Source organism: Temnothorax longispinosus, chromosome 5 (assembly GCF_030848805.1).
Source record: "Temnothorax longispinosus isolate EJ_2023e chromosome 5, Tlon_JGU_v1, whole genome shotgun sequence".
NCBI classification, from domain to species: domain Eukaryota; kingdom Metazoa; phylum Arthropoda; class Insecta; order Hymenoptera; family Formicidae; genus Temnothorax; species Temnothorax longispinosus.
The window spans coordinates 11,210,103-11,236,348 of NC_092362.1; the positions used below are offsets into that span (position 1 = coordinate 11,210,103).

A 26,246-nucleotide genomic window follows, 5' to 3' on the forward strand; every position below is an offset into this window, starting at 1 on the left:
TAATTCTACCAAAGATTACACATCAATTACTACAAAGATTTATACATCAACACAAGGTCAAGATACCAAACATTATAACATTATAAAACTTGCCAATCCCAATTTTAACGTTCCTAGCGATATTGACAACTCTCCAAAAAACACATCTTGGTTGGATCATTTCAGGTCCTTTAGCAAACGCTACGCAATCATGCAGCTCAGCTATCAGTTGTTTGGCCATCATGGAAGATTTACATCGTGCAATCAACAGATTTTGGGAAGTTGAAAATATCACTTCTTCTTCCAGAACATCACTTGAAGAAACTTGAAGAAAGAACAAGAATGCGAACGTCTCTTTATAGATACTACCAGACGCAATAATGAAGGACGCTTCATAGTGCAACTACCACTCAAACCTGACAAGTTAAGAAATCTCGGAGATTCCCTGGAAGTAGCCACACGACGCTTCAAGTTTTTGGAAAAACGTCTTATAAAATTACCAAAAATCTATGCTGAATACAAGTCTTTCATACAAGAATATTTGAATCTAGGACACATGCGTGAGATAACCCATCATTCGGAATCCACCAGCAACCTTCAACCTTTTTACCTCCCGCATCATCCAGTGTACAAAGAAACAAGCACCACGACCAAGTTAAGGGTCGTATTTGACGGGTCTTGCAAAACGACTACTGGGACCTTATTAAATGATGCACTGATGGTTGGTCCTACCATTCAGGACGACCTCTTCTCAATTCTGTGCAGATTCCGCACGCACAAGTATGCCTTAACCGCCGAAATCAACAAGATGTATAGGCAGGTTTTGGTCGATCCCAGCCAAACATGTCTTCAGCGTTTTTTATGGAGGAATTCTACAGATGAACCCATAAAGGTCTGTGAATCGCTCACTCTTACGTATGGCACTGCTTCTGCGGCCCTTTTGGCTATCCGATCGATCACGAAGCTAGCGCAAGATGGTGCTACTAAATTTCCAATTGAAGCTGCAACACTACTGGATGATTTCTACGTAGATGACATGGTCTCTGGCGCGGACACCCTGCAAGAGGCTTTAACCATCAAGACTGAAACCTTTCAGCTCCTTCAAGAAGGACGATTTGAGCTCCGAAAATGGGCTTCAAACGATTCCACACTTCGGACCGAGCAAATTCTGCAAAAGGAGTTTGTTCTCTCATCCGACAAGGAATGTGAAACGAGGACACTAGGATTAATATGGAATTGTAATTTTGATTAATTTAAATTTTCCAGCATTGTTGACTTGTTACCGTTGTCAGCACCCACTAAGAGGACTATTCTCTCCAGAATCGCATTGGACTTTGATCCTCTTGGGCTCCTCGGTTCTGCTACAGTTACTTCAAAGATTATCATCCAGGAACTCTGGCGTCTCAAAATTGACTGGGATGAATCCGTCCCTTTGGATATCCACACCAAGTGGAGGCGTTATGAAAACGAGCTATCCGCATTGCAGAATCTGAACCATACCTCGTAGTCATTGCTCTAGATGAATACATATGTTTAGAGCTCCACGGATTTGCAGATGCTAGTGAGCTAGCCTATGGCGCATGCGTTTATTTACGCGCTACTTCTCAGGATGGAGAACACGCAACACGCCTCCTTTGCTCAAGAAACCGCGTCGCACCGCTTAAGACCTTTTCTATCCCACGTCTCGAGTTGTGTGCAGCATTCTTATTGGCCCAGCTCATCACCAAGGTTTTAAAAGCTCTAAAACGAGAAATAAGCTCAATATATTTATGGACCGATTCAACCATTGTACTCGCTTGGCTCCAATCTACCAGCCGCACGTGGACTTTATTCGTTGCTAATCGTGTTGGCGAAATCCAACAGTTAACTGCCATAAAGGATTGGTACCACGTAAGTACTCAACATAATCCTGCTGATCTGCTTTCAAGAGGAGTCATGCTAACGCTGCTGCCCAGTTCACATCTTTGGTGGACAGAACCTCCATGGTTAAGTCTCAACAAGGAAAACTGGCCAGAGTCTCCACACACTATAGACAAGAAAAACATTCCAGAACGTAAGTCAACGGTTGTCGCTGCCATCATTACTGAACAATCGTCATTTGATTTGTTTGACCGATTCTCAAGCCTCATGAAGCTTCTACGAGTAGTTTCGCACATTTTTAGACTTATTAACGCATTAAAACGCAAGCGCAGTCGTCCAGACGATCCGCAGACAACTACAATCTCTGATATACATCAACCGATTTCCACTGAGGAGATAAATCATGCCACACAAGTATTGGTGAAAGGTGGCCGCCTTAAATTATCGCACCTCTCTTACAACGCCAAGTATCCTATATTATTACCTGGCAAACATCCTTTCTCACGTCTCATCATCAAGTACGAGCATAAGAGGCATTTTCACGCAGGCCCGCAGGCCACCCTGTCCGCCATTCGCCAGAATTATTGGCTTGTCTCCGCTAGAGACACTGTTCGTCAGTTTACTCGCAAGTGCATCACATGCTTCCGCAGCTTACCAAAACCAGCCTTCACCCTCATAGGAGATCTACCTACTTCTAGAATCACAATGCCTCAACGGGTCTTCGAGAAATGCGGTGTGGACTACGCAGGTCCTTTTTACTACAAGATCGGATCAAGAAAAACAACCAAGTTGCTAAAGTGTTACATCGCAATTTTCGTTTGTCTGGCCACAAAGGCAATTCACATGAAACTTGCTGCTAGTTTATCGACGGAAGCCTTTCTAAATGTTTTTAAACGTTTCGTCTCTAGAAGAGGTTATCCAACGGATATCTACTCGGACAATGGCTTAAATTTTGTGGGTGCTAAGCGAGAATTAAGTGAGTTAGCGACATTATTCAGCGATCAGCAAAATCGAAAACAAATCATTGATTATATGACTGGCATAAAAATCAACTGGCACTTTCTAACACCCAGAGCACCTCATCAGGGCGGAATTTGGGAGGCCGCGGTTAAAAGTACTAAACTTCATCTTTTTAAAACTACCAAGAATGCTCGACTCAATTATGAGAAACTCGAAACATTACTCATTTTAATTGAAGCAATTCTAAATTCCCGGCGGCTTACCCCTATGTCTACTGATCCTGCGGATCTCACATCTTTGACACCAGGTCATTTTTTGATAGGCTCTCCATTAACGTCCTATCCACAGCCATCACTTGAAGACGTATCTATTAATCGCCTCTCGCGCTGGCAATATGTGGAGCAGTTGCGACAACATTTTTGGCGACGTTGGTCAAGAGAATATCTGCACCGCTGTCAACAACGAACCAAATGGCAAACTAAGGAACACCCAGTACGTGTTGGACAATTAGCTCTGTTAATTGAGGACAATATCCCGCCATTATTCTGGCCTCCGGTTAGGATTACTGAAGTGCATCCTGGTAGCGACCGCATTATTCGCACTGTCACGGTTCGTACGAATAAGGGAACCTATAAACGCCCCATAACGCGCATATGCTTGCTTCCTTTTAGTGATTAAGTAAACTTTACATATTATGCATTGTATTATTCAATAAGTTCGTTTATTTATTTATTCTACATACAACACTTTATCCGACCGATAGGCATTGCGATCTATTGTAGCGCTTTCTTTATAATGCCTGATTTAAGAAATTTTTTTGCACATATTTCTGTTGAAAGCCGATGCTTTCAAGGGCGGCGGTTTGTTCGCGCTAATTGCGTTTCCACTCTTTAATTTAATTTATTTTCGCGCTTATTTTTATTTACCATATACGAGGGCGCTCCCGTCGACTCATGCGTATGCCTCTTTCGTTAGTTCACTGAATTCTGGTAGCGCTCTCGTCATCTACTTTCTGTTCCCCCCTATACTTTTTCTTCTTCGATACAGTTTATTTTCAACCGTTCAGATCAACATTTTGTATAAGTCAAAAATAAACTTCGGCGTAAGCCAGGAAAAGAAAATGCGCAATCCACTTATTGCGACGGCACAAGCCCTCACATTATATAATAGGTACATTTTCAGTACTGCATCCGCTCATTTATTAAACAAAAAGTTAAATTAAGCAACTAATTAAATTATTAATATTAAATATTAATACAATAAGATATTTGTATTTACATTTATCAAAATAAAAAATAAGTTCAATTATAAAAATAAATATTAATAATTGGACTTATTAAAAATTAAATAATATGTTCAGATATTGCGCTCGAATTCTTTTCGCGTTTTACAACGCCCGATCGTTTCACATTAGATGGCGCGACGTGCGAGTCGCCACTCTCAAAGAGCCCCCTCCTCCTTCCTCACTCGTTAGGTGTCATGGCCGCACTTGTTTGCGTTTCTTCGAACGTGTCGAGTCCGTTACCTCTTTCTTGACGGATTGATCGTTGCTGCGCGTGTTCTGGAGACCAACCGAACGAGAGTCGGATCACCAGAAAGAGTTCACCGCCAGGAAAGGGAGAGCTCCGGCAGCTAGCGTCCGAGAGGAAGGATCCAGGTGAAAAGTCCGGTCCAGCGAGCGGGGCCCTTAAGGGGGGAGCCTCGTGTAAACAGCACTTTTTTAAAGATTTTATTACAAAAAAGTGGGAGTAATTATTGAATTCAAATAAAATACATTGTAATATTTAAGTTTTAATGTATGTACAAGAAAAAATTTTTTTGTTGGAAAAAGAAAACAAAATGGCAACGCTACAGCTGCTTAAAGTTGGCTCCTCGAGCCAATTTGCGCCGGGGAACGCCCAGGTCCTTGTAATTATCTGAAATCAACGAACTAAATTTTTTCCATTAAAATAAGATATTTTGTACTTCCTCCTCCTCAATCCTTTTGCCCTTGACAGGGCGTGGCGGCGCTTTATGGTGACGCCACAGAAATCGCACTTTTGACTTGGTTGCTCCAAGCCCCCCGATCCAGCGCCAAGTGAGTCGCCCCGTGAATCGAACTCTCCACCAGGGGCCGCAGCTGGTCTATCCATCTGTTTGGTGATCTTCCTCTTGGTCTCGTTCCATTAACCTTTCCCTCCACCACAAGCTTCTCCATTGTATTTCTTCGTCTGGCGATGTGTCCAAAGTAGCGGAGGTAAGCCTGATTAATTCGCTTGAGAAGTCTTGTTCTGATGCCCAGTTCTTCCAGCACCGATATATTGGTCCGGTGCGCAGTCCAAGGGATCCGGAGGATGCGCCGGAACACCCACATCTCAAACCCCTCTATCCTCCTCCTGTCCGCCTGTTTGATGGTCCATGTCTCGACTGCATAGGTTGCGATGGGAAAGATGAGGGAGTGCACCAGTTGCAGTTTGGTATTCTTTGTGATGATTCTATTTTGTACTTCATGAACCTAAATTTAGCAAAAAAAAAACCAAAAAATGAAAAATTGGGAACATTTAAAAAAATTTATTCAATTTTCTGTTTTAAACAAATCGTTAAAAACTATATTTATTATAAAAATTTTAATATATTTTTAGGTTCATGAAATATACGATACATATACAAATATCTCTACAAAGTTTCAAGTTGATCGGCCATTAACTTTTTGAGTTATATTCCCCGGCGCGAAAAAAAAAGCGTTTTGAGAAAAACGCGTTTAAAGATAGTGACTTATATAGTGATTTATATTTACCTAAGCTTAATCTGCGATGCCAGGGCCGTAAAATAATCCTTCCTCTTTTAGAAAAACATCTAATTGTGCTGCATTTTCCTCTTTTCGAGCGGTCCTGGCCTCTTTTGTCGCTTTTTGTGATCGTCGATCTTGCCTTTTTACTCGATTCTTATCATAAGTATCAGGGTCTTAGGGTCCTTTAGGATTTGATTGAGGCCTTGAAACTTTGGAAATATATTCTTCAGATGGTACATGAATTTTTCAAGCCATAAAAAAATGCAACAAAAAAAAATTTTTACACGAGGCTCTCCCCTTAAAAGATTCTCATTGGGACGCCATATTTGAAGACAGACTTAGTCAAAAAAGTACAAAAGCCTCTGCTAGAGTTTATATTTGTCTTGAGATCTGAGAATTACTTTCATTCTTATGGCTCTGGCTTAAAATTCTAGCCCAAGAACCGATCTTATTCAGACATTAATGCAGAGGCCCTCCTATCTTTTCATTTTTTTTTCTTCTTTTTTTTCATAATTGGTATGTTTCAGTATTACGACTCACATTTGCAATCAGTAATCCAGACATCTTAATTCCGTCTTGTAAGATCTGGTTTTTTATTTCAGTTCATTTATTTTCTATTCTATCTACAGGACAGATTACTGATTTGGTTTGCTTTTATTTCAACTAATGTAAAAACTTTTTAGTTACTCTCAATTTCTTTCACGTCAACATATTTTCTTTTTTTGTAAAGATAACTTCACATAATAAAGACAAAATTGACTTTAAAAGAACTCTCTTTCTGTAGCTCACCTATCTAAGAATTCTAGACAAACCTGCCGTGTTTGCCATTACTTTTTAAACATAATTAAATTAAATAAAAAAATTAAATAATTTAAAATAAATATTAAAGACAGAAAGTAAAAAAGTTTTTATATATAGGCACCTACATACAGGCATTATACTAATTATAATTGTATTCAGCAGAAAGCTGCTTTGCAACTGCAGTTGTAAAATTCGTGAATTTGATTGGTGTATTACCCTTAGTTTCGGCCAAAATTAAAAGCATACATCAATCACATTCACAAATTTTACAACAATTGCAAAGTAGTTTTCTCTGCTAAACAGAGCTTTTTATTACTTGCGTTATATGTATGAGCCGCCATTTGCTGCAATGGGCGTGCGCAAACAACCCGGCAACCGAGCAACGACTTGAATATTTCGTTGAGCACCGACGGCGCCAAACAGCAGTGCTGCAATTAGACATAAGTCCGTGATCGGAACTTCGGAAGGCTGTTAATAAACTAAAATAAGGTAGAGAATAACGTAAGTCGCGAAAGGCTATATATTTTACAGTTTGTTACGTCTTACGTTTTTCTATATATGCTTTACTTTATGTCCACGCTACGACAGACGTCTCGTTCTTTGTCATCAGCCAAACGCTGCCCTTGCGGCAACCCAATGCAAAATATTAACCATGTAATATTTAATTGCGGATTGTACTGTAGTAAAGCCTCTTATTTAGTCAAATACATTGAGGAAACCTGTTCTCAATCTCCAAGAGATATTCTCCCATTTTTAAATAATTCCCCTCATCAATTCATCCGTCTTCTCCTCGTAACTTGCAAGTCTATGGATCTCTCCCCCTTAGAAAGAACCAAAGAGTTTAATCGGAGGATCATGTTAATCGGAGACGGTGAATTGGTCCATATCTGCAGTGAGGAAATAATAATCAATATCGAGTCAAAATCGATTTATTTTGATTCGAAAAGTCATCGAAAGTTGTGCCATAAATCAATCGAAATCGATGAATATTTCAATTACTTTTCGATATACGTTTTCGACGTCAATTAGACGTCGATTCGATTGGTCATTTCTCGCTGGGATTGATTTTCCATAAAAACTGTTTGTGGAATTACTAAGCTGACCTGCTATCAATTCACTCTCTTGTCATTATAAGCTGCTGGTTTCACATATTATGTCATTTTGATATTTATCACGATACGTTGGAAAATATATTAAATAGAGGTAAAAAAGACTGAAGAATATAATAGAATTATAGCGCGATATCTCCAAATTGGCGGATTTCTCAAAAAATTCAAAATTTTATTAAGAAAGAACCCTTTTTTACCGGTTATCGCCAAATTCAATACCAACCTTCCTTTAACGATACTCTATATAAAATTGAAAATTAAACAAACTTACCTGTAAGTGACGTTCGATTGTAATTATATGAGAGTCTCGTTCGAAGGGATTACACATAGGTAGTACCGCTACTTCCGCTAGGCTGAGTCACAATATTTAGAGAGTATAGAGTAAAGCTTTCTATGGTACGCGCCTGCGCGTACCCTCACGGCCGTCATATCTTCATAATTTTCAGAGCTATATAGCTTGTCGACAAGAAAGGAGAAAAAATTCGTGATTGGGAGGGTTTTAAAGGGTGGGTTGTAATCCCTTCGAACGAGACTCTCATATAATTACAATCGAACGTCACTTACAGGTAAGTTCGTTTAATTTTCAATTATATTTCAAGTATCGTTCTTCGGGATTACACATAGGTAGATGTTTAGAGTTACAAATTTACATTGAAGAATTTTTTCACTTTCTTATATATATATTTTTTTTTAATTAAAATTATTTTTGAATTAAAAAAAAATAAACAATGGCAAAAAAATACACGGTAATTATTTACAAAAAGACCCCACTCGCCAATGACCTTGATCTTGACATATGTTGTGAAGGTCACCTTCCTGAGTGACCTTCAAAAGTTTTTAGCCGGCGGTCGTTATTCGTTAAAAAGTTATTAACAAAAAAAGTTTGGCGACCTCACCGATTTCAATGACCTTGATATATGTTGTCAAGGTCATGACCCCGAGTGACCTTCAGAAGGTTTTAGCCATCGCTCGCTATTCGTTAAAAAGTTATTAACAAAAAAAGTTTGGAAAATATAGTATATATAAGTGCATATATAGGTTAGTTGACGCGCTTTAAACACTTAAATACTTTTAAAGCGCGTCAACTAACCTATGTGGCATCTCGCATATTAACTTTCCACGCATGAAAAGTTCACGCATACACTTTCCACGCGAACCGAGGTTCACGCACACCCCCCCCTGCTTTCGGGGGAGGTGCGGTAGCCCCGAAATAGTTCACGCATACACTTTTCACGCGAACCGAGGTTCACGCACACCCCCCCCCTGCTTTCGGGCCGGCCTGAAAGCAGGGGGGGGTGTGCGTGAACCTCGGTTCGCGTGAAAAGTGTATGCGTGAACTATTTCGGGGCTACCGCACCTCCCCGAAAGCAGGGGGGGGTGTGCGTGAACCTCGGTTCGCGTGGAAAGTGTATGCTTGAACTATTTCGGGGCTACCGCACCTCCCCCGAAAGCAGGGGGGGTGTGCGTGAACCTTGGTTCGCGTGGAAAGTGTATGCGTGAACTATTTCGACATATATATTAGTTATTTATGCCTTCCAATACTCAAAATAGCTGCTATATTTTCGAAAACTTTTTTTGTTAATAACTTTTTAACGAATAACGACCGCCGGCTAAAAACTTCTGAAGGTCACTCAGGAGGGTGACCTTGACAACATATGTCAAGGTCAAGGTCATTGGCAGGTGGGGTCTTTTTGTAAATAATTACCAAATACACACACACACACACACACACACACACACACACACACACACACACACACACACACACACACACACACACATATATATATATATATATATATATATATATATAATATGTGTGTGTGTGTGTGTGTGTGTGTGTTTTTGCCATTGTTTATTATTTTTTTTAAATTTTTTTTTACTAAAAAATATATATATATATATATATATATATATGTATATACGTATATATTTTTTGTCCGACTCGCGGTTTCACAATTCCAACATTAGTGAAATCAAAAAGATCCTTGTAAATAATTGTTACCCGAAGAAAGTTGTTGATAAATATGTTAATGTCCGACTTGGTGAATTGCGAAATCGTAACAACGATCCTGTTAGTTGCGAAGTGGCCCAAGATCCTCGAAGGTGCATTACTGTACCTTACGTAAAAGGCCTTAGCAAAAATGTTAGCCGTACAATGCGAGACATGAATTTTAGGGTTCTTCACACCATCCCGAAGAGATTAGATTGTGTGATTAGGAAAAGAAAGGATGAGTTGCCGAATCTCAGTCAGACTGAGTTAGTTTATAAGATTGATTGTGCAAATTGTGATGCTGTATATATTGGCCATACAAAAAGGCACTTAGAAACACGCATCAAAGAACATCGATGTGATATCAGGAAAAATGTAGATAATCATTCTGTTGTGAGTAAGCACCGGCTTGCACACAATCATAATTTCAAGTGGCAGCATCCTGAAATTTTATATAGAGAAAAGCATTTCAAAAAAAGAGAAATATCCGAAATGTTTTTTATTAAAAAACATGATTGCACAATCAATTTACAAAACGATACTGAGAGCCTGTCATCTATTTATAAACCGTGTCATTGGTATTACTTAGTTTGCTCTTCATATTTCGTTTTTTCTACCAGAGCGCTGTTTGTCATTCGCGGATCACGTTGACAACTTTAGTTCGACTTTGACTGTCTTACTGTTCGGACGTTGTGCCTCGATATGGCTGGTGACGTTTTAATCTTATGTATCACCGTTTGTCTTGGAACGCATAAGAATTGTAAGCTTTAACTAATTTTACAATGTTAATTGACTTTATTGTTTTTGACTATCGTGATATTGTAATAATTTTGTAGAGTTTTTCTATTGTTAAATGTATAAATTCTTTCTCTTGTGTTTAGCTTTGCGTTTATCTTGATGTAGTCAGGACACCACATCAACGATGCAATTAATTTTGTTATGCGGATCGGTGTAACTCGAACAAAGGCACTCGATAAGGACCGGAATTCGGTCGAAACGTCGTGCATTCCTGTATCAATTGGCCAGTTGGGTCGAAATAAACCGACTTATTTTGAATTATTTGCTGGCGACTGAAATTGTTTTGTATATATACGTATATATGTTTTAACGATCTCCTAAAACTGTTGAAGAAAACACACCTCGATCAGAAGAAATCGGTCTTTTGTAGAATCTGGTGAAGACCTCTGACTGTCCTGACCAACTGGCTGTTTTACGTATTATATTTATATCTATTCTTTTTCGATCATCTGCCGAAGTCGCAGCGTGTCGTGTACTGTGAGCTGTGAATCGTGTGTCAATTCCAGCTTGTCTAAGACACTCTTTTATCCATCTACTGACGGATTGTGAGTTTGCCGCCTGATGAGGTTTATTTATAGTAATAAATAAATTTTTCTCATTTTTCCTCAAGTCTTTGGTTGCTGCCAAGTAACAAATAATGGCTCTTACCACACATGCCTTTGATCTCTCTTTGAAGAAAGGCAGAAAGAACTTGGGTTGATCCACTTCTACTTTCGAAGTTTTAATTGCCTCAGTTATTGTTATCTGGATTCCTTCTTGTGAGATAGAAATATTGTTGATTTTTATTAACGCCAAAGTCTGAACTCTATGTGCGGTTGCCAATGCCATTAGAATTACTAGTTTGTAAGTCAAATGTTTTAAATCCAGAGTCTCGAGAGGTTCTAACTCTTCTGCCCATCTCAAAACTACTTCAATATCCCAAATCGAGTCATACTTCGCTTTTGTAGGTCGTAATTTGAATACACTTTTGAAGAAACGAGTCATTATTAGATTGTTCGAGAAATCATCGAGACTGATGAGTGATATTGCTGATCTCTCGGTGTTGAAAGTACCGTAAGAGGCTCTATTGTCAAAACGTTGAGCTAAATACTGTAACACAGCTTCAATACCCGCCTGGAAAGGATCCAATCTAAATTTTCTGCAAAAATTCCACCAGTTTTTTAAACCAGAATTATATTGACGTAATGTTGACTCTGTTAAGGATGAAATCGAAATGTTGATGGCATTTTCAGACAGGTTTTTCCTTCTGTATGCTATCCGCATAATTTTCCCGCAACCAGGGAAAGATGACTTGCCAGGGGGTGTTTCAAGGACCTGCAGGGAGTTAATAAGAGATCAGGTAATGGTAAAAAAATTTCTGGTTTATCCATAAGCATAGATATAAATACAGGATACCAAGGCTGGGAAGGCCAATTTGATACGACTAAAATACCATACGCTCTATCATTTCTTATTTTCTGTAATACTTTTAATATTACAGAAAAGGGCGGAAAGGCATAGAATTCTAAATTTTTCCAGTCCAGTGTAAACGCATCAATGGTCCACGCCTCTGGACCTTTTTTCCAAGAACAGAATTTATTTATCTTAGTGTTACTTCTTGAGGCAAATAAATCAATTTCTGGGTAACCCCATCTGTTCACGATTTTTTTAAATGCAAAATTTGCCAATTTCCATTCTGTATCAATGTTTGTTCTTCTCGATTCCCTATCAACGTCTGTATTCTTTTGTGAAGGTATATAAGAGGCGACTATCCAGATTTCCCTTTCTTCACACCACTGCCAAATATTTCTAGCTAAACGATTTAATGTAGGATACTGAATGCCCCCCATTCGATTTATATATGCTAAAGCAGTTGTATTGTCCACTCTGAGCAAGATCTCACATTTACGACAATTTGAAGCAAAACATTTTAAAGCGTAGAAAGCTGCAATTAACTCCAGATGGTTGATATGCAGCTTTTGTTCTGACGCTGTCCAAAAACCATTGGTATGAGAATAGTTACAACTAGCTCCCCAGCCTGTAAGAGAGGCGTCTGAAAAAATTTCCTTTTCGAATTTAAAATGCCTTATCGGTTGTTTTGCAGTAGGGATATTCTTCTTCCACCAATTCAAGTCTAAATGTGAGCTATTTGATATCGACATGGTTTTTTCAAAATCTTGATCTTGCACAATTAAAGCCATAAATTTTTCTCTTTCTAATACCTTAGTATAGAGTAAACCATAAGGAACCGCTGGGCAAGCAGCTATCAATAATCCTATTAATCTCGCAAAATCGCGTATTTTACAAGACTTCTTATGTAAAAAAATTTCTATTAGACTTATTAATTTTTTCCTTTTTTCTTGAGTTAACTCTAAGGTCATTTGACTCGAATTAATAATAAATCCTAAAAATTTACATTGTGTCTCCGGAATATTCATACTCTTTTCTTTATTGATCAAAAAATCCAAAAATTCGAGCACTCTTTTAGTGATTGTTACGTTTTTCACGCAAGATTCGTAAGTTGATCCTATACAAATAATATCGTCTAGATACCTTGTTGAAATTAAACCCTGTTCTCTTAATATATTATCCACGGGTTTCATTACTTTGGTAAAAACTAATGGACTGGTACATAAACCAAAAGGGAGGCACGTGAACTCGTAAAGCGTACCTTTGAAAATAAAGCGTAAACATTTTTTGCTATTTTTATCAATATTTACTAAAAAATAAGCGTCTCTCAGATCTAACGTACACATAAACGAATTTTTTGAGATAAGCTTTGTTGCTGTTCTTAAGTCTTCAAGTTTAAAATGAGACGTTTTAATAAATTTGTTTAAATTTTTTAAGTTTAAAATAAAACGTTTTGAACCATTGGGTTTTGGAACTAAAAAATATGGTGAAATAAATTGACCTTGAATTGGTTTACATTCTTTTACAGCCCCACTAGCTTTTAATTTAAAAATTGCCTCCTCTAAGTCTTTTTCTTCCTCTTTAGAAAAATTATTACCAGTGAAAACTCTGCTTTGATAAACAGGATGATTATAGATTATTTTATATTCTTTAATACACTCAAGAACAAATTTGTCGCGTGTAATCGCCGCCCAGGCTTGGTAAAAATTTTTTAAACGTCCAGCAGTATATCTTACGTCTTCAACTATTGTTGTTTTTCTTGCTGGGTGGATTGAGTCTTGGCTTGAACAGCCTGTTTTGGTTTGTTGTACTGTTAATTCTTCGAGAACTTCGAAGACGTCTGTGACGTCCTGTAGCCCTGGTTCGACGTTCCTGGTCTCGAGTAAGGGCTTCTCCAGTTTAAAGTAAGTCCTGTGTACTTAGAATTGGGTTTTTTGGAGACAGTTGAAGATACAGGGGTCTTCTGGACTTTAATTTCTTTTCCGAGTTTTTCCACAGATTTTGCTGACTTAATTACTTCTCCTAGTTTATCTCCGTAGAGAAAATCATCCGGGGTGGTTTTTTGAAGCAAATCCTTGACTTGTTTAGTCAACACGGGAGTAATAAAAGCTTTCCTGGATGATAAAATTTGGAAATAAAGTTGAGTTAACAACTTCCCAGTGTCAGCTAGTCGCTCCAATAACTTCATCCTATCAATAGGTTCCTCCTCATCCTTCAGAATCATCGTAATTGCTTCTCCCAAGGCTGCGAGTGCTGTCCCGGCAAAATTTTGTTCTTGAATAAACAGATTATCTCGTTTAGTGCCAGCTTCGTTCAACGTAGCTGCAATTTCTGCGTTTAAGGCAAGAGCCTCCAAAGAAAGATTTCCTTTTCTGGAATATTTGGCCAGAACCTCCGTTTTTGTTTCTTTGGCCAAACCTTCTTTCACCCATTTTGACCATCTGGACACCAAATCTGGATGAAGATCTTCCCCAAGAACTTTTTTAGTCTCTTCATCCAACTGTTTTGTCTCCACGACCGTATTGTTAACCTCATCTGACGTCTTTCCCGAAAGTGTCGAAATTACTTCCATAACCTCACTTTCAGTGTCTGGGGCCTGAGCCGTTGATTTGGACTGATCACACGATACTTGTCCATTAGCATCGTCGTCCTTAGACGAAAGAATGCTTTTTAAATCGTCATTGGATGCGTCATGTACAGAGAGGTTATCGACCTGTATGTTATTTGGACGATTTTCATTATTCGACTTGAGGGCTGAATCGTCTGAAAACAGACATAGATTCAAGTAAAGCACTGGTTGTTATTACCTCCTTCGTGCAAAAGTCACCAGCCATAAAGCGCAAACGTGTCTCATTCATTGCGAGAACACGAAGCCAATACCTCAAGGAAAAATAATATCAAAGAAAAAAAAACAGATTTACCTGAATCGCACACGTCGACAGACTGTTTTCGTTTAATTTTCTTTTCTAACCTCCTCAATTTTTTAAGGATTTTCTCGTCTGACTCCTTGTCTCTACTTCTCTTCTTTCCTTTCCCCATCTTTTAGAGAAATTGGAAAACATTTTTCCAAAAAAAATTGTTGACAAGGGCAAAAAACTCTCTTTCGATGTGTCTCTGTCGAGCACAAGAAACGTTATGAAGATATGACGGCCGTGAGGGTACGCGCAGGCGCGTACGAAAGCTTTACTCTATACTCTCTAAATATTGTGACTCAGCCTAGCGGAAGTAGCGGTACTACCTATGTGTAATCCCAAAGAACGAGACTTGAAATATAATTACATGTATATTATGTATAACTTATACACTTTTCAAGCAGAAATCGGTAAGGCAAAAATCGGAAACCCTTTCACCGATTCTCGCCAAATTCAATACCAACTTACCTTTAATATACTCTATCCATAAAAAAACTGCGGAAATCAGAGCAATCACATAGATTTTTTTAAACAGAAATCGGTAACTCCTTTATTATTAGCAATTTTTGAATTTTATTATATTTCTCAGTTTTTTCTACCTCTATTTCATATATAATACTTTAAGATTTGGTTGATTAGGAAAATCTAAACAAAAAAAGTCATTAAGTACATACATATTTTTGCGTAGGAAAGGGACAAATATAAATATATATTGAATAATCATTTTATTAGATATATTTTGTACTTGTACATATGTATATATGTATTATTATAAGCATCAAACATGAATTTTTGTTGTGGAGTCCACCAACCAATTCTCTATAGAAAATAATTATGTAAAACTAGTCAATTGTGTACAATCTCTGATTTTCGATCAGAACTTTGTAAAAAGACAATCAAATTGCGTTCGTAAAAAAAAATTTTACTAGCGGTTTAATGAACATAAGACATTTTAAGCACTGACAAGTGATTCAAATTTCAGAGTTGTATGACAAATAATATTGATACTTATAATTAACTTATAATATATAACTTATACTATCCTTTACTTTATCATAACGCGTTTATCTGTCGGACTTATATTTATAGTTCAATAGTCTCTTTTCTGAATCATTTTACGAGCATGCTTGTCTAGTGGACCTCAAAAGGAGATGTATTCATGTTTCCTCTGGAAGATTTATAGGTTAGTGCGGACTCTATTCCTAAAAGGGGCAGTTCCAGCACCCACTGGTCTAAACCAGGAGTGCTAGCACTATCTCCTTGTAGAAATATTCCGCACTAACCTAAGTCTTCCATATAAGTACATCTCCATCTAATGTCTGATAAATGAGCACATTTTGATTGTAAACAAATTAAAAAAGATTATTAAGCTATAAGTACGAAAGATAATGGAAACATATCCATTTCTCTATGATTACATTGCAACCTCTAATTCTCAATCATGCCATAGTAAAAAAAATCCTATTGCATTAAAAAATAAAAAAATAACTACGCCGATACATTGATGATATAACTCAAGCGGAAATTTCTTCATTATATATGATCTCACGAACTCGACAAGCAAATCTATAACGAAACAATATAGATAACAATCATTTTAAGTAACATGATGAAAAACGAGCATTTAAAACGTTCTTTAATTTATTATAACTCCGTCTCGAAATTTAGACAACCAATTACATTTTATAAGCAATATTTTATAAGCTGTAAGTTGCAAATGCTTCGACACTAGTGGAACTCTGTCCTTATTTGATTTCTATTATATTTCGAGAGAGATAAGAAACACGAACTCCTGAAACATATATTGAAAAAGTAGCTGCAAGCGGTTGAGCCGGCGCTGCCTTATCCTGCAACTTTCTATAATGCATAGGTACTCTATGTAGCTGAACTCTAAATGCCAGATTCGCGTCGTGCATTAAACTGTTTGCATATTGGTCCTCCGCAATGCAGCTTAGTATTAAGAAGCACAGCTTCACATTACTCATTATAGCCTCCGAACTGTAATGCAAATGCTGATATCTCACAATTGTTAAGCAGCGAATTATCAATAATTTTGTAATAATTTATATTATATTCTCACCAGTACTGCAGGAAAGTTGCTAGTAGATTAAACGGCTGAGCCATCACGTTGGGTGGCGAAGCACTAGGAGCTACCGCGTTTGGGCCCAGGGTATTATTCGGCGATGGAGGTTACTAGAATATCTATTAAATTATTATAAATCCATAGTCTCCCTGGTTGGCTTTCTTGTACATGGATTGGATGACGGCTGCTAAAGTTTGCAACGCGTATACTATTCTAAATGGATGTTCATCGACTAATGTGTCAACACAGTGGCACACCAATGCGTTCAAATTTTCTTTGCTGGCATTTAGCTGTTCCGATGTCATATGTAGAATTTCATTTTCGATGTGAGGTACCTACAATATATATTGCATGAAATAAATATTTATCTTCGATAAGTCGGAAAATGGCAAAAACAGTCCCAGGATACGTACCATAGGTTTAATAAAGAACAATTCATTCCAGAAATTTGGATGAGCTAGCGTCAGGTCTTCGTCTTTAAAGAAACTCTCATAGATCGGTACTAGCTTGCATTTGTGTTGACGTTTGGCACCGGAGCCGCTCCTTTTTCTCATAGCCATTGGTACAGTAAACTATTTTCCTCTGTTTATATTCAAACTTTAGAAACATGTTGGTATATAAGTTCTTTCACAACGATACGTTTGTGTGATAATCTTAGATTATCCTAAACTTTTCTAAAAGAAATCAGAGGCAATACTATGCATTTTATATTTATCTAACTCTTTATATAATAAATAAAAATGTCGTCTAAATATTTATTTATCAACATTCTTGTTCTGCATAACATAAATTTAACATTTCAATGTAACACTGTTAAATACCCTCCGATATACGACTGATTGTAGACAGACCCTTAAGCGGGGAGCACACACTTCTGCACAAGGCATAATGCGTAAGCATAAGAAAATTGATTGGTCTATTTCCTTATGCACATGTGTATGGACCAATCAATTTTCTTATGCTTACGTATTATGCGTTGTGCAGAAGTGTGTGTCCGGGCCCTTAGGGTATTTTCCGTTTTACGCATGATGCGCATAATGCATCATTTATCCTTATTTATTAACACTCGATGAATAACAAGGATAAATGATGCATTATGTGCATCGTGCGTAAAACGGAAAGTACCTCTATATTATATATGTGCACAACGTGTTCTACCCTATAATAGCTAATTCTAACGTACATATACATACCTTCAAGTTATCTCTCGTACGAGGGCGAATCAAAGGGACGTCCTCGACCGTCTCTCGCCGGCGTCGCGTCCTTTTACGACCGACGGGCCGTCGCGCGCACAAGACACCCGCGAACGTGGTACACGATCTCCCACGGACGGGCGCGGTCTTCTAAATGTATATCGTCGCGATCACGTCGCGATCGTGGCACGATGGCACTAGCGGATCTGCGGAAAGAGACCTATATTATTGTCGCATTATTGATATGCACAACGTGTCCTAACCTAGCTTCTAACGTATACGTATACATACTTTCAAATAGGTTATCTCTCGTACGAGGGCGAATCAAAGGCACGTCCTCGACCGTCTCTCGCCGGCGTCGCGTTTTTTCACGAGCGACGGGCCGTCGCGCACACGAGACACCCGCGAACGCGGTTCACGATTTCCCACGGACGGGCGCGGTCCTCGGTCTTCTAAAATGTATATCGTACGTCACGATCGTGGCACGATGGCACGAGCAGAAGCGGAAAGAGACCGCGAACTTGCGCGCGCTTCTATGGCGCATGCTATTGAAGTTATATAATTCCGGCAGTAATTGAAATTACGTTATATAATATTTATATAATATCAACGCAATCGTTGTTGTATAACACGCATATATTGCAGTTGTATAATTGTGCATTTATTATAACATATGAATAACGGAGTAATATAATAGTTTTATAACCTAGTTATATAACAATAATAAAGTAAAGTTATATAACTGTTATGCTACTACAGTATAACATTTGTTATATAATCTGTTACTCCCAGGTTATATATTAATTATATTTGGTGTTTGCTGGGTAAGATTATTTTTGCTTTACTTACATAAGAAATGAAAGGAATGTACTCAAAGCTTTCAAGAAGCAGAATGACGTCTTAATGACGTATTATTGACGTTATAAAGGCGTCATTAATAATACGTACATACATCATTTGATGTCACTCTTACTACTAAAGACGGAGCTCAGTTTTCTCCGCACAAGAGCTTATCTTGCACGAGGGGCGCAGCTATCGGAAAAACATTCCATGTTTACATGGCTCTAGTGGACTCAAACCTGGTTCCTCAGATTACGAGTCTGGCGCTCTACCACTAGACCACACTGCCGCTACTTTTCCTTTTTATTTATTTATTAATTTTTTCTAATACCGTTATTTGTATGTGTAAGATTACTTATCGAATATTTTCTAATACTCATCAGTCATCACTACTTTGAACTTCCATATGATGGTTAGAGTAAATACGCATCACAACTGTTCTTTTTTTTTTAAGTAAGTTTATAAACTTACTTAATATGATATAGTCAGATCTTATTTCAAGATCGTCTGTAATGTCTTAGGGCCAAAGCACATATGACAGTCGTAGTCGTGGACGTAAGTAACGCACAAGCTTTGGCGTATCATGATCTGTCAGGTCGGAAACTACAACCATCGTATATCGCTACGCCATGTTATGTGCTTTGGCCCTTATTACAGTATAAGTAGATACAGCAGGAGCCCTATTATTCTCAAATCGTTTTCATGAAACTCGCATGCGAAATTCGATGCTTTTCAAATAGAAAGTCGCATACGAAAATCATTAAAACAGGCTCGAGGATATGGTCCCAGGTCCATTGAGACCGACATATAGTTGACAAACTAATTAAAAATTATTTATAATTATCTTTTTCAATCGTTTGAAAATCATTTGTAGAAATTTGGAAAAAACTTTTTAGAGTTTGGAAAACCATACAATAATTGAAAATTAATTAAAATCAATTTTAAGCCAATAGTTGGCAGACATATTGTCTAATGCATTATGCGTTACGCAAAAGTTTGTGCTCCAGCTTTTAATTTGTTAATTTTTCAATAAAAATGCTAAAGTATTATACAAAATTAATTATACGAATGGAGCGATTGAATATCCCAATAGAGCAAGCAAGGAATAATTATTCTATTAAAAATTAATATTGGTTAAAGGGTTTGGTTAAACTCTTTGAGACATAGTTATAAACAATAGAGTTGTTATATTATGTTTGAATATTTCCGTTGGCTGCCAAGCCATATATAATTACAATAGGCAGCCAATAGACAGCCAAGTGGCTGTGTCGTCACTTGTAAAATAATTAATTTGTTAATTTTTTAGTAATTATGCAATAAATTATTAAAGTAATAAAGAGCAATCAAGGAGCAATTATTTTATGCTGGATTTAGTTGCACAAAGTTATTAGAAATATGTTTTTGAAGGTTAACCTTCAATTGGCGGTCCAAAATCACACCCAACTTTAAGGGGTTTTTTTGGATGATGGTTAACCTTCAATTAATGGTTAATCCTTAAAAATGACGGTATAAACCCTAAAAATATGAACCTTCAAATGAAAGTAATACCCAAAGAGAATAAACCCCACATTTAAATGTTCTCAATTTGCTTCCGCCGATAATGCATACCCGCAAAAGAAAACATCACCACACACTAAGCAAAGTTTATATACATATATATATATATATAACATATATATAATAAGGTTTCATTTCGTGTGCCAATTATTTCCACCAATTATCTCAGAAAGTAGGGGAGACCGGGGCTAAACCGTCAACGAAGTTGAACCGTCAAATCAAATATCTCGGAACCTGTATATTGTGCGAACTCGGTGTTAACATTGTAAACGCTGCTTATGGTACCCATGTGACCAACGGAGTTTCGGCAGGTTATCTGCCGTGTTATGATTTTTACGAGGGCAAACGTGTTTTTGGAAGGTGAAAGTTACATTTTCTACGCGTGGAAATTTTGTAATATCTGCAATAATATTTGCTCTCCAAATCTCGAGGTACGTGATTATAAAGAGTAATGCATGTTGAACACGAATCCAGTGTAGTTTTTTCATTATCGTTGATGTCTAATATTTCGTGGGCGATCAAACTTGAAACTTGTGTTTGGGGCTAATCCGTCAGTAAGCAGTCCGGGTGCATTTCCAAGGCATTTCCGGGCATTTCCAGGCTCACTGCATATGGAATATGGATGAGACGGGAATTACAACCATTCAGACACCGAATAGAGTCATCGGACGTCGAGGAGTGAAACAAGTCGGGCGAGTGACTTATGCGGAAAGAGGAACCCTCGTAACTATTTTTTAATAATGTTTCACATAAAAATTTTAAATAAATTTTTATATTTTTCTTTTAAAAAACAATTATTAAAATGTATCTTATCATTTTTCAGGATTAGATGTACGTATATCTATTGAAAATGCAGTGTGACGGTTAAACCCCGGCATTTTTGAGATTTCAATTTTTCCACCGTTGTCGTCTTTGCTCTATACCGGTTAAACAAAGCGACGTAGACAAAAATTTCCTATATAAATTTTGTAGCTAAAGGTTCACTCTTTACAGTGGTATTCCACATTTAACTAAAATTATTTATTTTGTTGTTAAAAATCGGCACCGAAAAAAAACTGACGGTTTAGCCCCGGTCTCCTTTATTGGTTTATTGGAAAAGTGTGTTTTAGATAAAAGTTTAAAGTATTCAATAAGAATTATTCGCCAGTGATGAAATAATTCGGTATAGTTAAACGGCCTGACTGGCAAGTTTTATTAAGTATATCACAACGACGTTTTGACCACTATTTTGGGTCCTTTTCAAGTTATTTTAACAATGATGGATCATTGTGCGTCAATCATATAAAATTCGTGGCGGGTCGGAAAAATACGACGGTCTCATGTGAAGGCCGAAAAACTATTTAGTTTTTTGGCCTTTACATGAGACCGTCGTATTTTTCCGACCCGCCACGAATTTTATATGATTGACGCACAATAATCCATCATTGTTAAAATAACTTGAAAAGGACCCAAAATAGTGGTCGAAACGTCGTTGTGATATACTTAATAAAACTTGCCAGTCAGGCCGTTTAACTATACCGAAAAGTTTAAAAGTTCGAAAGGGGCCAATAGACGATCTTATTGGATTTTGGATCCAGGGCCTGTATTGAGCCCAATATAGGGGCTAAGTCAAATTTTTTAAACGAAAACCCTTATTTTGTATTGTACCATCTTTCTCTATTAATTAATTTGAACAACTTTTGTTTGAAAAATTTTTTTATTGCCTAATACTTTTTGAGATATTCAAGAAAAACTTGGTAACTTTTTCAATATTTAGCTTATGATATCTTGATAATTGTTTGCCAGAGAAAAAAGTGGTACAGAGGACTTTTTGACTTGATTTTGTCTTAAGAATATGCTGTTGCAATAGCACTCCAATTTTTTTAAATATTTGTAAACACTCCAAGAAGAAGCATATACAAATATTTAAAAAAAATTGGAGTATACTATTGCAACACCACATTTTTGAAATAAAATTAAGTTAAAAAGTTCCCTGTACCACTTTTTTCTCTGGCAAACAATTATCAAGATATCACAAGCTAAATATTGAAAAAGTTACCAAGTTTTCCTTGAATATCTCAAAAAGTATTAAACAAATAAAAGAATTTTTCAAGCAAAAGTTGTTCAAATTAATTAATAGAAAAAGATGGTACAATAAAAAATAGGGGCTTTTATTTAAAAAATTTGACTTAGGCTCTATTGGGCTCAATACAGGCCCTGTATCCAAAATCCAATAAGATCGTCTATTGGCCCGCTTCAAACCTTTCATCTTTTATCTGAAACACTTTTCCAATAAATTAAGCCGTCAATTGACACTTAACAAAGATTAACACAATAACATTTAAACGACACTCAACAATAAAAGGATCATGGCGACACTGATTAAATCGACATAGAACATTAAAGGTTAACACCCTGTTAACACCAAACCAACATCGAACGATGAGGATCAATCTCCAATCTACATTAAACATTGAGGCTTAATCCCCAACTTACACTTATCATTGAGAATAAACTCCCAATATACACTTATCATTGAAACCCACAACTTACCTAAACCTTAATGGTCAACATTTAATTTACACCTAAATTTAAGTGTTGACACTTAACTTTGATGGCAAACACTAAACTTACGCCTAAATTTGAGTGTTAACTCTTGGGCGTAAGTTTAGTGTTAACACTCAAATTCGAGTGTTAACCATCAAAGTTGAGTGTATTTTTTTATAAGGGCGTCGCATAATATTTAATCTTAGCTCACTTACTCTTCATCTCTTTCTTATTGTCCCCTTAGAAAGAGACAGATAAAATAAATAAAAAATATATATTTTTGATTTATTTTATGTTTATTTTTATTTTTTATTTTTTTCATTTATTTTTTTTTTTCATTCACTATATGATTTAATTGTCACATGCTATCCGTTAAGTTCCCCAATTTATAATATTCCATTTAAAAAAAAGTAATTCAATAATAAAAATAGGTAAAAATGCAATTAAAAAATAGAAAATATTTGAATTTCCTCTTTATCTACAGATCAAAATTTCAGGATTGCTGTCTATAAATTTATCAAATTTTTTGATAGCCATCGGTAGAGTTTATCTTATTTAAAAAAAATTATTTAAAAAAAAAAAAATCCCTTAAAAAATCGAAGTTATTGAAATCCCATTTTCATCAATGGCTTAAAAATTTCGAAACCAAGTCTAGAATTTGTGAATTTTTTTGAAAAAAATTAAAACGGTTGCATTAAGAAAAAAAATTATCTTTTACTTAAATCCTAAAAAAAATAGTCATATCGTCCATTAAGAATTTTTTCGATATTTTCTTCGAAAAGTACAGTAAAAAACAAAAAAAAAAGTTAGGGAAGACCGGGGCAAACTCGACACGATTTTTTCAAAGACAATTTTTAACAATTAATTAAAATTTTCAAGCAAATTCAATGGTACACATTTAAAGACTGTTCCTTCAGGTACAAAATTACTTTAAAAAATGTTGTTGTACGTCGCTTAGTTTTGACTCCAGGAAAGGAAAAGACTTTGACGTGAAGACAAATTTTCAAATTTAAAAATGCCGGGGCAAACTCGACACTTTGCCTGATCGATATAATTTGATCTGGAACTTATTTTTTATTGTCTAAAACTAAAAATACATTGTTTATCGTGTATTTAAAAAGTACAAAAATTCGGAATTAAGTTAAACATTCATTGGAAATAATGAGAACAAAAATTGTTGAATTTTTAATTATTTTCATCTAAACTCATGTCTGAAAAACAATTTATGTAAGTAAATTCGCGATCGGACGTGCGCACACATTTGTCATGAGCCACAACTTTTTTAACATTTTTAACTTGCTGCCTTCGCGCATATACTTTCTACGCGAAACAAGGTGCCACATGGATTTACAACTTTCCACGCGTGGAAAGCCCACGCTCTATATTTTGAAAGCACATCACTATGTATCTAGTTTAATAATAGTGAACCCCTCCGCAGGGGGCGGAACCCACTACCTCCACGCATACAGTTTCCACGCAAAACGAGATGCCCCATGGGTTTACAACTTTCCAAGCGTGGAAAGCCTACACATGTATTTTGAAGACACACTATGTGTCTAGTTTAACAATAGTGGAGCCCCCCGCAAGGAGACGGAACCTACTGCCTCCACGCATACATTTTTCACGTGAGACGAGTTGTCACATGGGTTTACAACATTTCTGATTTTCTGAAGTTTTGCCAATGATGTTTATGTTATTACTTTGGCAGGTATGACTTTATGGTTGTTTACATTACTTGAGAGCTGTTTTGGTTTGTAATATACTAGAGTTGTAGTTCGCTCACGAAAAGAGCTGTGTGCAAACATGTTTCTCGGATAAGCATTTAAAATGATTGTACAATAATACATAGGACATAAAAAAAGTGATGTGAAAAAATATTTAAAAAATTGCTAAACTTTGGAGTCGCAAAAAATTTTTTTGGTATATGTCTTTTTTATCTAAAAAAAAACCTATTTACAAAGTTTGACCTGAATCTGAGCATCGACGTTTTCGGAAGTTTCACCCACTTACATATAGGTTTGCAAGAGTAAAGCTCGATGAAAAATTACTTTTCACTATCAAAAACGCTTATGTCGCTCTAAAAATTACACCATAACTCAGAATGTCATCAAATTCTATTGATAATACTGGCACATAAAGACGCATTTACAGTAGGAAAGGTAAGTTTCTACGATAGATTTAAATTGGCAAAAAGCCTAGTGTCAAGTTTGCCCCGGTCTTCTCTACCTTATTTTTTACAATATTTTTTTTCTTTTTTTAAGTTACAGGTATTTGAAATTTTAAACTGCATTTTTTTAATCCATAACTTAAGTATGGGTAGAGATAAAAATCGGTAACGTGACAAAGTCACGTCCTCCGCCCAGACGGTAGCTCGGCCGAGAGGAAGGTCGGGGATGGCGCCTCGGCCCGAGTAGGGGAGGACTCGCGCTAATTATCTTCTAGTTAAATTTCGTAGTAACAACAGGCGGTGCCGGAGTATGAGATCGAGGACGATGTGAATGTAAGGACCGGAGTGTCGCAACGTGGGAAAGAAGGACACTGAGGGGACGCTGGAGTGAGCGGTTGACCGGCGGGCGGGTCACGCGGGCCCCGCCGCCAAGGCGCATGGCAGGTCTTGCCCAGCACATCCCTGGCCCCGCCGCAGCATAAAAAAGGGGTGCGTCACCGCTACCGCGAAGCGAGAGGACGCCCCGGACGCCTTGCCCCGGCGGTACTTGGGGCACCGAGCAGGATAGCCACGGCCTGGCCAGCCGGGCTAACACTGAGATAGGCCCATACACAGGACAGCCAGTTGAAATTGCCGCGGGTAGGCAGCGGATACGAGCGGTGCCGCGAGCAGGGCGGCACACGCGACAGATCGGCGGGGCAGAAAATTGCGAGCCTGGGGCCGCATGCGCGGGCCCAGCGTGGTCTCGCCGGGCCGGCCGTTCATCACTGTCGAATCAGCCGCAGGCAAGGAGCCATCCCGAGAGAAGTGTCCCGATGCCGTCGAGCAGCAGCGAGCAGCGATTTTGTAAGATCTCCACTCCGGTACTGCCGCGATATTAAGAGCTCCATCTCGGCCACGGCCCCGTACAATTGAATGCAAGTATCGATTAAATTACCGTGTCGATCCGTCGGATTAACCTCTGCAAGTGATTACCGGCTCCCGTTGCGGTGGATGCCGGTTAGATTATCGTGGCGTTTAATTGAGATCGCGGGCGCAGGGCTGGCTGAGATCGTACCCGGGAAGTTTATTGTAAGGCCCTCCTCAAAAACCGCGCGGCCGACAGTCAATTCGTTTATCGTATCGTGTTGCGTATTCGTGTATGTTACTCGTCGTGGATAGAAACGTGCCGCGGGCGGTGCGTTTCGGGAGATATCGCGTGAGGCTTAGTGCGTTGTTCACGCCCGCGCTTATTGTATCGTGTTGCGTTGTCGGGAATATCGCGTATTCGGGAATATTGTCGTTGCGGTGGACATAGGCGATGTCCACA

General features: G+C 37.6%; 1 protein-coding gene and 1 long non-coding RNA gene across 12 annotated transcripts in view; one reads left to right on the forward strand and one right to left on the reverse strand.

Moving 5' to 3' along the window:
- Window positions 1-26,246, forward strand: part of LOC139813865 (neprilysin-1) — a 268,145-nt gene that overhangs the window by 232,259 nt on the left and 9,640 nt on the right. The window contains exon 12 of one of the 11 annotated variants that reach the window (XM_071779670.1): window positions 3,122-3,913. The exons of the other annotated variants lie outside the window; for them this stretch is intronic. Coding sequence (XP_071635771.1) covers window positions 3,122-3,477 — 356 coding nt within the window. The 3' untranslated portion in view covers window positions 3,478-3,913. Of the gene's footprint in view, window positions 1-3,121; window positions 3,914-26,246 lie in introns of those variants that run through there. 11 annotated transcript variants of the gene reach the window in all.
- On the reverse strand, window positions 15,639-18,525 carry LOC139813867 (uncharacterized). The gene is made up of 3 exons (XR_011732284.1): window positions 17,848-18,525; window positions 17,068-17,236; window positions 15,639-16,989 (listed from the first exon to the last, which is right to left on the reverse strand). It is a non-coding gene; the product is annotated as an uncharacterized lncRNA (long non-coding RNA).